Source organism: Epinephelus fuscoguttatus, linkage group LG13 (genome assembly GCF_011397635.1).
Source record: "Epinephelus fuscoguttatus linkage group LG13, E.fuscoguttatus.final_Chr_v1".
Taxonomy (NCBI): Eukaryota; Metazoa; Chordata; class Actinopteri; order Perciformes; family Serranidae; genus Epinephelus; species Epinephelus fuscoguttatus.
This window is the reverse complement of record NC_064764.1, coordinates 25,020,774-25,032,936: the sequence shown is the minus strand read 5'-3', so window position 1 is coordinate 25,032,936 and position 12,163 is coordinate 25,020,774. Positions and strand designations below refer to the sequence as shown.

Genomic DNA, 12,163 nt, shown 5'->3' with positions numbered 1-12,163 from the left:
CAAGTTGGTTACCTGTACATCCACTGTGTCTTTATGTGTTTGTGTGTGTTTAGAGACTCACCAGTAAGGTTGGTGCGTGCGCTGTAGGATCCCAGGTAATGCCCGTCTGTGTTGGGTGTGTAACACTCAAACAGACCCTGGTCCTTGGCCTGCACTTTGGTGATGTGAAGCACAGACGAGTCGCCACTCAGCCTCTCCACGTAGATCTCTTTACTGTTGACCCTCTGGGCATAAACCGAGTAGGCATAGTTTGGCTGAGCTGTGCTCACGATGCGTATCTCCCTGTCCGGTGCTGATGGCAGGTACATGGACCACTCAAAGTCCTGTTCCACCCCCTCTTTATAGCCCGTCACGTTGCACAAGATGGTCACATGTGAGCCCTCAGTCCGTACCAGCGGTCCACTTTGCACTGTTACCACTCTCTGAGCCACGGCAACACCAGCTACAAATGGAGATGGGCAGAGAGAGATGGAGAGGGGAAAAAAGAAAGAGACAGAGGATGGGGTGGGGGCAGGGAGAGAGGAAAGTAAGAACATGGGTTACAAAACTGCGGTTTAAATATTTAGCATTGGCAGAGTTTATGCACCCCACATCTCCCAGGAAATACTGAAACAGCGTGACATGTGCAGCTAAGCAGCCTGGAGAGTGCATACTGAGGTTGAGGTGTGCAAATGCACACACTGACACACATCTTTTGAACACCACTAACCACTTGAAACATTCACGGCAAGTCTTTTTAACAGCTGTCGTCCGATCACGCTCGCTGCTATTACACGCACTCATGTGTTAACCCATCACCACATGGACAGCACCGCAGCTACACTACACTGGCGGTAAGAGGCAGCCATCTGGGAGTCAGGGGAGAGGTCAGTGTGAGCAGGTAGAACACAAGTCAGCGGGGCGTGTTAAGTGTGTCATGTGCAGAGGATGGGTATTTTTGAAGTGTATATTAAACACTGTTTTGTCTGATGCATCCATTATTAATAATAATCATACAACAAGAAAGCCAACCAGGCAATCTCATTGGTCGACTAGACTTTTAGAACATGATTTGATCACCCTGTTCATAACCTAGAGGTGCATGTCTCCTCATGCCAGTGAGTCAATGACATGGCAATATCTCTTAGAAATAGCCCACATGTTAAGTTTGTGGATGTAGCAGCTAAATGTGTCCATGTTGTTTTTTCAGTGGATATCTATGTTATAACATGATTGAACTGGCAGGGCAGTGTTGTGTGTGAGGTATTTATTAGTTTGGGAAATCCCAGGATCTCTACAAAGCATTAAGGTTATCTGAAGCTGGCTGGCTGATTCAAAAGAGACTATAAATCGTCTCTGTTGTTAGGTCATTACTAAGGGTAGGAATACTTGCTGGAGTAGTTAACTAGGTTCCATTACATCTGAGTATACTGGTAACTGATTGTTTCCAGTTATTAGTCAGTATTGCTGCGGTGCCTCGGCACCAATGCGTCATGCCAATGAAGGTAAATCACACCCTCTCCTGTAATATTGCTTAATCACACCAGCACCAATATGCCAGTATCTGCGTTAATGGTGGCTGAAATGTCACAAAAGAATTCAGTACAAAAAAGGCTGAATATGAGTTCATTTAGATAAAGTGTTACCATCACACTCAAAGGTTTCTCCACCAGCAAGCACTGACAGTTTATTTAAGTAAAATTTTTTCTCACTCTGTACATATTTTGGTCACAATTACTTTAAAGGTCAAGTGTGTAGGATTTAGGGGCATCTGTTGGCAGAAATGGAATATGATATTCATAACTATGTGTTCGTTAGTTTATAATCACCTGAAAATCAGTCGTGTTAGGTCTTCTTTGCCTTATGCCCAGTTCAGACCAAAGACCTGCAATGCGCTGTTCTGCAACGTTCTAAAAACCTGCCAGTTCACACCAATGCAACTAGATGAGATGGTGTATCATCACTATGCAACAACTCTCCGTACTTCTGTTCTAATTTTCAGCTTTTCAGGCTCATTTTGTGGCTGAATACAATTTGTACCTCCTTTAAATATGAATTAGGATAGTGATAGTGAGATACTGGCTGCAGTTGCATTTGTAGCAGTGATGAAACGGTGAAAAACAAACAAAACGAGCATCAGATGGACTGTACTCATAATAAATACACCACTATAATATGAATAACAGTCAGTGAGAATGTGTGTGAGTTGGGTGGCAGAGGCACATACAGCAATCAGCAGCAACGACCCACCGTCCAACAGCAAACAAACATGCCGTCTGCACTCATTGTGACATGACCTGCGGACCTCACTACAAGCCGATTGGCTGTAGAAAAAGGTGACCAGCCTTATATTCTAAAACCAGCCGCAGATGACCAGCTAAGTTGCAGGTGACACCATCAGCCAGCTTGAGTCGAGCTCGGACCGGCCAGTTCACACCGCTGCAACTTGTCTTTGCGACGTTCTAAAACTGTTTCGTCTTGTCGCGAATCATTGGTCTGAACTAGGCTTTAGAATGAGCTGTTTACATCTACATACAGAGTAGGTCCTCTTCCACAGAGCCTGCCATGTTGTTTTTACAGTAGCCCAAAATAGACAAACCAGAGGCTGGCTCTAGATAGGGCCATTCACATTTCCGCGTCAGCCGCAACACTCAAATGTCAATCAAATCTTAGCATTTTTAAGTCCACATTGATACATGTTGTTTTAATTTACACAAATGAAATCCTATTAGGTGCCGTTTAATTAACACTGCAAGAGGTTAGAGCTGCCACCTGAAATAGTTTAAGTGATTTGTCAAATACCTCCCTGTTCTAGGCATGAAATACAAATTCAGTTCAGTCATTTGCTCCCGAAGCATTTTCTTCTCTCTAGATTAGTTTTATGAGGATCTGCTTGTACCAGCACTGTTTAATTTTTCATTTAAGAGGGTCTATCATTTGCATTTTGTAAATAACAACTAAGGCCATAAGAATCTAAGACGGATAGACTTCAAAACATTGTTTCTGTAGATTTTATGTTTAAAGGAATAAATTAGCAATCCTCTATTCTCGTACGTCGTTCTTATTCAAACAAAACCCGCACTTAGTGGAGTGAACTATGATGAGCTGTGTACTGAGCACTGTAGCATCTGAGAGACGACTTAACCATTAAACACCTCATGAAGACTGATTCTGTATGCTGCTTTGTAGCCTATATTTAGGCAGACAGCATATGTGAATCTTGCCTCAACCCCTTGCATTCACACACACACACACACACACACACACAAACCAAACTCACACACACACCGCATTCACCATTCAGGGAACAACTACAAACATCCCTCTCATTGGGGCCGGAGACAACAGAGCACTTACACATACCCCCCAAATCCAGACAGAGCGACAAGCGCGCTGTTTCCTGTCTGCACAAGCAACTGGGGATTGCAGCTGTGTGTGTGTGTGTGTGTGTGTGTGTGTGTGTGTGTGTGTCTGAGAGAGAGAGAGAGAAAAAGAAAGTCTGTAAGATGCTGTGTCTGTGGGCACAATACTTGGCATTAATAATTCACCAGAACAGCTTTTTAACTTCAACATCCTCTCCCCTCTCATAGTAACTTTCTCTTACACTTCCACTACACCCCCACCTTTCATTCACTGTTATTAGTGCGAGTCCATTTACGTCCGCGTATGCGTGTCTATGTACGAGCATGCTTGACTGTGTGTGTGTGTCTGGATCTATGTCTTATATTCCTTCCTGCACTTGGAGGAGCTTCAGGTCTTTTGTCTATCGCTCGCTTTTTGAGACACAATCCATTCATAGGCTGATAAAATATTTACAAATCTATGATTTCCAACTGAGGTGTGTGGCCTCAGTTGGATGAACTCAGTCAGTGGCATACCAAAGAGAAAATTAAACCAAGTAACCACTCCTTACGGCTCGATTTCTCCTGAAGGACCCCCACAGGACTCATCGAGATATAAATCAGGGAACTCTACCAACGAATGCCGCAACTTTAAACTTTAGATAGGTCAACGTTGTTCTTAAAGATACGGGGAATAAACAGTTTATTTTGCCAAGTGGTCCAACTATCTGTAAATAAGCTGCCTCTAAGTTACAGCCGGAAAATCATATCATAGTAGTATCATAGCGACAGTACTAATAACAAACACATTTAAAGAATGTTAAGATTACTGTAATGTCACCGAACCCTAACAGATATGTTCCTATAGGAATATTATAGGAATACTATATGAGGCTTGAAATTATAAACTGAGTCAAATGGAGCTCCAAATGTATTCCTTAAGAATTCTGTGCTTATTAATTTTCCACACGCACACTGCTTACATCATTCATGCAGTGCTGCTGGATAATATGAGGCATACCCTGATGCTGTCTTGACATAAATATAATGGAGATAATCAATAAAAAAGTAAGCACTCAAAGGTTCAATATGCAGTCCTGAAAAAAGAGTTGATTGTTGAGTGTCATTCCCAGGTCGTCAAATACTGACAACCTTGGTTTGAACCACCAACCCACTGCGCTGGTATTTGACCTGGAAATAAGACTCAGCAGCCAACTACAGCCCCTATCACACATGCATTGCAAACCTGAAATTATCTGGACATTACCCACAGGAGCTGTATGTGAGAATGGAAATGTCTGAATCAGTTGTATCAGACATGAAACAGACTTTATCCTGCCAGCTCCTGAGTACAAAGTCTGTGTAATGTCCTACTGAACCCATGTTTGGATAGAGAAAGTAATTGTCTTGAGAATTCACAGCAAGCTAGTGGGAGCGTTTCTATCACGACGCTCATGAAAAACTGGAGGAAAACAAACATCTGAGGCCATACGCATAAACGATGTGAATGCACAATAACCATGCAACTTTTTCCTCACATAAACTGGTATGTGCGCACCTCATGCATTCTTCAGACCAGACATACACATAGTTTTACCTGAGATAGCTGTGTGTGTTATAATAAGGAGGAGATTACATATTAGTTGAGACGGAAAGCATTGTTTTGGGTGGTTTGCCACCTTCGCTGATTATTTTTGCAGCTCACACAGCTTTGTGTAAAATGTCAATCAAAGACGCATTATGAAAATTGATCTTAATTATTCATGAGTGATAAATTTCATCATTATTTTTATTCACCTCCCTGTCAGTGATTGTTTAATCTTATCCTGTGCAGCACTTAGTAAAGTCAGTTTCCACATGAGCGTTATGAATGAATCATTGATCATCCATGTGACATTTAATAATAATAATTGAGATTTTACCATAATGATAGTTTGCAGAAATGTAATTAAGTAGTGCTAAGGATGCTACAAATATCTACAGCCGTGCGTAACGATGGCTGCTCTGGCACTGTTGGAGAACCTCGTCGATGCCAATGTCGATGCGACATTGTTGGTGTATTTCTCATTGACAGGTCTAATGGATGTTGGTAGGGCACAAGTATAGATATGCAAACACATGTTTAAGGGCATTTCTTTTTTTTTTTTTTTTTTTTAAAGATATGTTTTTGGGCATGCAGCAAAGGGCCACAGGCTGGACTCGAAACCGGGCCACTGCGGCAACAGCCTTGTACATGGGGTGCCTGCTCCATCCACTAAGCCACCGATGCCCCGTTTAAGGGCATTTCTACATCCATTTCTGGTGAACTGTGGCTGTGAGAATGTGTCTCACACCTGTGCACCCAGTGGCACAATGATCAAGATTCATAAAACGGAATCAGGCGTATGCGCGGCTTTATAAATCTGACGAAAAGAATGCATACGCACATTTCTGTCATTGTGCGTACACAGTTTTAGTCATCTACACAGACTTGAATGCATTTGGCCCCTGGAGTGAAGAAGAAGGGCTATTTGAACGAAGACGGCGACAAAAATGTTGAACTCCAGAGATGCTGCCGATAAGGGTCGACACCAAAATCATCAGACGAGTTCAAGGAACAGCAGGAGACTCTACTGTTTATGACCAAACTACAAACCAGCTTTGTGACCACAGTGTAATCTGCCTCATGTCCTACTTCCTGTGTGCTCTACCCAGGCTCCACCCCTCACCTAAACAAACAGGCAATCCTGTTGTGTGTTACATAGGAAAGGGAAACTCCAGACTATGTCCGCAACGTGATTCTCCGCACACTGTCCAGAGTTCATATGAGAAAACAGCTCATCTTCCTCCAGAAGTACATACTGCACCTTTAACAAAATCCATATTTCCCCTGAAAAGATCCCTCCTCATATTTCTGTCAGCAGCTCAGATAAAAATGATTTATTTGTTTTTAGACTTCTGGAAAAGTTAGACTTTAAGAGGTTTCGTCTTATCAGCAGCTAATATAGCTGGCACCTTGCCAGTCCTTTACCCACATCTTTGCACATCTCTGTCCACCTGCACATGTTGTCATACCACACTGCTGTAAAACTAAAGGCCATAACCTGCAGAACATTTGGCCGACGGCATTTAAAAGCCAGTTAGCACAGGAAATCCTTCCACATTGAGCAAACACCAAACACCCTGAGCTAAGATTGACAGAAAGCCTATAGTGAAGTGCACTGACTGAATCTGGCTGAGCATATTATGGGATGCATTAGGTAAGAGGCAGCCATCCATTCTGACTCAGACTTTGGTTCCCTGTTTTTCTTCACTGTGATGTCAGTGTGCTAATCTGGCGGCACCCGGTCTACCCACATCCAGCTCAGATCAGGTCAGAGCTGTTCCGCTGCATCACTGCTTCTCATGTTGCAGCTACTCATCCAGAACTGCTGGAAACATATTACTCATACATCCCAAAAAACCATACTACTCATACTGTGTTGGTGCACTAAGAGCTTTCCTCCGCACGTCTGTCTCCTGTCATCCTCCTGAAACAAGCTGCCTCCTTACTTCTGATTACTCTCACTCCCTTCCTGCATGTTTCACCCATCGTCAATCCTTCCCTTCGTCCTGCCCCGCCGCTCTCTCCCTCTCCCTCTCTCTGTATATTCCTGTCTCTTCTCTGTGCCTCGCGGTTCCCTGCATCTTTTCAGGCAGGATTTAAGCAGCTCTGTGAAACTTCAAAGTGCCCATCGCTCTGCAGGCTGTTTAGAAAGGCTGACAATGACATACCAAACCCTGCAGACCTTCAACTGATTGCTCTATTCCACCACCCTTCCACAATAATCCTGCGCCCGCAACCTCCCCCACTTCACTTCACCTCTGGCTGCGCTGCCTCGATCGCCGAGTGCCCATATTTGCTCAACAAGGCCTCGGATTTTCTATTATTAACACTCATCTCCATCCCTGCATACCGCGGATGTCTTTCTACCCCTCTCCTCCTCTCGACCTCACCCACTCCGGCTTCCCTCTCCTGTGTCTCATCTCTCGTCTTTGCTGTCAGTCGCTTCCCACACAGCTTGTTGACTGGACGCAGGAAACATGCGTCCCATGTCAGATAATGGTGAATGACCACGGACAAGCTCTCTAACTGACCTTGATGTTCGTTGGCTGGAGCAATGGGGGCAGATGACTCCAAACACACACACACACACACACACACACACACACACACACACACACAGAAAGCTGCAAAGAGGATTATGCTAAGTGGAAGTGGGGTTAAATACTAATCCAATCATTTGTGGCCAGTGTCTTATTCTCAGTGGAAACAGCAGGGAGGCCACTAGCATTCATGCCTACCACTAACACCATCACTCGTCTATGACACATGATAATTATACACCAAGAAAGGTGTATAATAAAAACGCTGCAGGGTGGAAGTAACATAGAGGACATTCACAGCGGTGTGGAGATGTGCTAATGCGGCGATTCGAGCTGTCCATCACCTCTCCTCACTGTGTTTTCATTCCTAATCACACACACACATACATGTATGTACACAAAAAAAAAACAGTTGACTTGTTGGGATGACCTGCCAGCAAAGGGTGGGCAGATACCTTACCTCAAGTGTCAGGACTACCAAAACTAAGTCACTGATTACTGATAGTAGTGACATGGATCCACCTCCATCATCTATATTTCACCCACTTTTATTTCGAGTAGAGAAAGTGACTCTGAAAACAATGTTTCTTTCTTATCCTCCAACAAGAGCCTGACATCATATCATGTGCACACTTAGTCATGGATGGATTGCTGAATGGGCCTTTTGGCACAGGCACAGGGGCACAGTGTCAGAAGCCCCCCTGACCTTTACTTGTAAAATGCTCAATAAACAGGAACGGACTAGAGAGATACTCAAAATGACTACAAAGACATGAAAAGGAAAATTACAAAGAGACACACAACAGCCGCAAAAGGGTGCAAAACTAACAAACTACAAACACACACATAAACAAAACCATAATGCATAAAGACTACAAATAGATGCAAAACAACAACAAAAGCACTCGACAGTTATAAAGTCTGTGTCCTCCTATGTAGGAGAGGTGGTGGGGCCTTTTGCACATCTGTACCCAGGGGCCCATTGTCTCATTATCCGCCCATGCACTTAGTATACATGCTCTACTTTCCCGCTGCTGCTCTGTGCGTGCAGTCAGGGGTCACCTCGTCAGTTACGAGAACACAAACACACAGTCGCACAGAATGAAAGATGAGCATCATCTGTTAAAACACACACATGTGTTTGAGTAATTAAAAGGGAGTAGTAAAAAAGAAATGCTTTTTGTTTGGCAAATTGTTTGGTGGGAATGAGCACTCACAGGCTGCAAATTAATGACGCATTCACACCATAGATCATGACACATCGCTCTGCCTCATGGAATAGAGGACAGGCCACTTCTAAAGGCCCTGAAATCTATTTTTTTTTCCAATCATCCTCTTGCTTGGAGCGATTATGGTCCTACATAAAACCCAACGTTTTCTGCTGTCGTTAAAACAGTTTTTGTTATTTCACAGGAGAGAGTTCTGTATTTGAGTTTTTCTGTGGGTTCTTTTCACTGGTTTGAAGTCTGCGATGCTCATTTGGTAAAAGGTGATGTCAGGCATTGCAGCAAGATCTACACTGGTGGTTCTCAACCTTTTTCGTGTCAAGGATCCCTAAATACAGTTGAGGAGATAACCATGGAGGAAGTGAAACCTATGACCAGAATATTCGCTCTTATGATTCTGAGGGTGTTTTTCATCGTGCTAACATGTCTCCTTGCTTCCCTTACTCAAGTCTTTTACTACTGTCTTAGCTCCTCCCGGCAAGAATGTGTGAGAGAGATGCAAGGAAGCGACTTTTCGGATACACTTGTGTTTCCTTACACTAAGCGCCTCCAGAAACCTCCTCTCTCTCCTCGCACCTTGTCTCCTCGAGGTGCATTTAAAAAGATTGGAAGATCCTCCTGATGGCTGAGAGGGGGTGAATGATTTCCAGGTCACGGGAGGAGAGCACAATTCAGCATGATGAAAGCACCTCTACTCATACTGGGCTTCTATAGTAATTTAATTAGTGAAAACAAACTAATCCCCATTTTTTCTGGGGACCTCCTTGAACTCCCTCAAGGACCTTTCAGGCTCCCCAGACCCTTGATTGAGAACCAATGATTTACACTGTTAGGAAATTATAAAGCACACCAACACGGTTCTGGTGAAGCAGACTAGCAGAGTTTTTGACTTTTAAACTCTAAATTAATACTTACTAATAATGTTTTCTTTCTGAACTTTAAGTGTTGCTTATCTAGTAATGAATATTTAATGATATGGAGAAATATTTGAAAATGTGAAACCAAATTTTAGGGGCTTTGAAAATAAAACACATCTGTAACTGTATCAATACAGCTGCTAATTCTGGCCCTGGCATTACTTAGTTTCAGATCAAAACCAATTTGTGTGGTATTTCCCACCCCTGATGGTGTGTGAACAGCAAGTCCTTGTCCTCAAACTTTTCCACAAAAACTTTCGGGGAAAGTTGAAGAGCCGGGGAACTAAAGCAACACCAGCCGGTGAAATATGAATTAATTACGAGCATGCTTGCGAGACATTAAAAAAAAAAGGACCTAGTCAATGTCCTATCTCCCCAAGGGAGGTTCAGACTCATCCCACAGATCTAAAATCTTGTGAAGATTCGCAGACAGCGAGGTAGCGATGAGCAAAGAAAGTATCGCATGGTGAGAGGAAAGGAAAAAGAGGAACAAGAAAGAAGCGAAAGAGAAAACGACAGCAGCCTCTGGGGTGCTAGGAACGCCACAAAGATGCCGAGAACTAAGTGAATATACAAGCGCACCGCTGACTTATGTGTTGCACATACGTGTGTGACACAGAGAACTAAACGCTGGAGATAGATGAATAACATGAAGAGTATTTCCCTCTCTGCACTCCTCAGCCCTGGTTAACCATTCTCCAAAATCACTCAGCATTTTTCTCCCTTTAGGCTCCCGAAAGGATTTGACCCTGTTAACATCATTACCAGAGAGAGCACGAGTGCGAGGGAGACAGAGAGATTCCAAGATGAGGGAAAACTGGAGGGAGAAAGATGAAAGCGGCAGAAAGAGGAAACATTTTCATGTAAGGGAAACGTTAACATTTATAAAAGATATGAGCACGGAGCAATATGACTCGTGCCTGAAATCGTGCAACAAAATAAAACCCCGTATGGGCTCCATTATGTTGCACCCTGCAACATTATAATTGCCTTTTCTTTAATTTCCTCTCATCTTCTACATCTAAATTTGACATAAGGCAATGTGTTGCCTGTGCTGACGCAGTGTAAATCCTGACACTGTCCTTGAGCAAGAATGTGAATAGTTGGCTCAGTCATTTTACATGGCACTAGGTAAGCATGTCATCCTAAAGTAAACCATGTAATGGAGTGATGAGAATCTCCACACTTTCTTCCCCACGGCTTTCTCAGATTCTTGGATCTCTGATTGATAGGCTCTAGGCAGTATCAAATATTATAATTCAGGCCTCATTCTCTCGCTTTTTCTGCACTCCTTGTCCTTCCCGTGGTGATAATCATCATCTGCCTCAGAATGTAGAAATCAGTGTAGCAGGGGCTGTCGTTAACAACCTCTGACCCTTCTGCCAGCTTCAAAAACTCTGACAAATCCCATATCCACTGCAGAGTTATTAACTGTGATGTTTTAAAGACAGACAAGGTACACTGCGTGTTTGGTTCAGTGCTGGAGAGAAAGCTAAATGATTTTTAGTGTCCAAGGGAAAACATTCTAGCTGCTGGAAGCCTGTCAGCCGGGAAGCAGGTGTGACACTGTGTATGTGAGTGTCTGACACGGAGAAATACAGCGAGCAAGAGAGACTAAGTGTTCTAACTTCCATTAGAGGGCCAGTAAGCCAGGCCAGCGGGCCGCTCTAACAGCTGACAAACAGTTACAACAACTGCCCATTATATCCACGCAGCTCTAATCAGAGCGAGAACAAGAGAGTGCAGGAGCATTCGGAGAGTGGGAAGATGAAGTGGATATACTGCACGTCACTATTTCATCTTTGTATGGCTCAAGTACAGAGAGCCAGGTGATGTCAGAGGTATATATGCAGGGATTATTAGATGAGAGCAGGTACATGGAGGGAAAAATTCACAGAGGGAGTTTTTAGTAAGCCAGCAGGGTTGAGGACGACTCCCCATACCGTTCACAGCCTTGGAGAGCAGGAAACGTAGCCGGAGGGCAAAGACAGAACCAGACATAAAAACAGACATACATGTATAGTACATGAATGCGCTGCACATTTATGCTCCCGCAGAGACTCCCTCTATCTCTAGCTGGAGCACAAAAAGTTTCCGTGCAAATTCTTTATCTTACATAGCTCTTCTTTTTCTCTTCCTCTCCCAACAGGGACAAAGCTGTTTTTAAACGATTTTAGAAAATACACGTATTCACTTTCTTGCCGGGAGTTATATGAGAAGACGATAACACTCACATGCATGTGTGCTATATGAAATTATACAATCAGCAACTGGTCATCTTAGCTTCGCATAAAGACTGGAGAGAGGGGCAAGTAGCTCTGTCCAAATGTGACAATCAGCCATCGAGCACTTCCACAGGTCATTAATGAAAGTATATTTTACCAAGGGTTTTGAGATTAACTATTTCTAAGCTGTGGGCAATGATAAGACATCAGGAGGTTAGTGCTTGCAGCCAAGAAATGGTTGTGCTACCTTTGGACACAGCCAGGCTAGCAGTTTTCCTCTGTCTCCAGCATAGACAGTATAAAACAATGGACACAGCCACTATGACGTCACCCACTGGTTTGTGGACTCC

The 12,163-nt window shown here is 43.5% G+C and overlaps 1 protein-coding gene across 1 annotated transcript in view; it reads right to left on the bottom strand.

The window, feature by feature from the left end:
- Positions 1 to 12,163, bottom strand: part of igsf3 (immunoglobulin superfamily, member 3) — a 91,125-nt gene that overhangs the window by 65,893 nt on the left and 13,069 nt on the right. Inside the window, exon 2 of the mRNA XM_049595188.1 lies at positions 62 to 442. Within this exon, the coding sequence (XP_049451145.1) occupies positions 62 to 442 (381 nt within the window). The remainder of the gene's footprint in view (positions 1 to 61; positions 443 to 12,163) is intronic.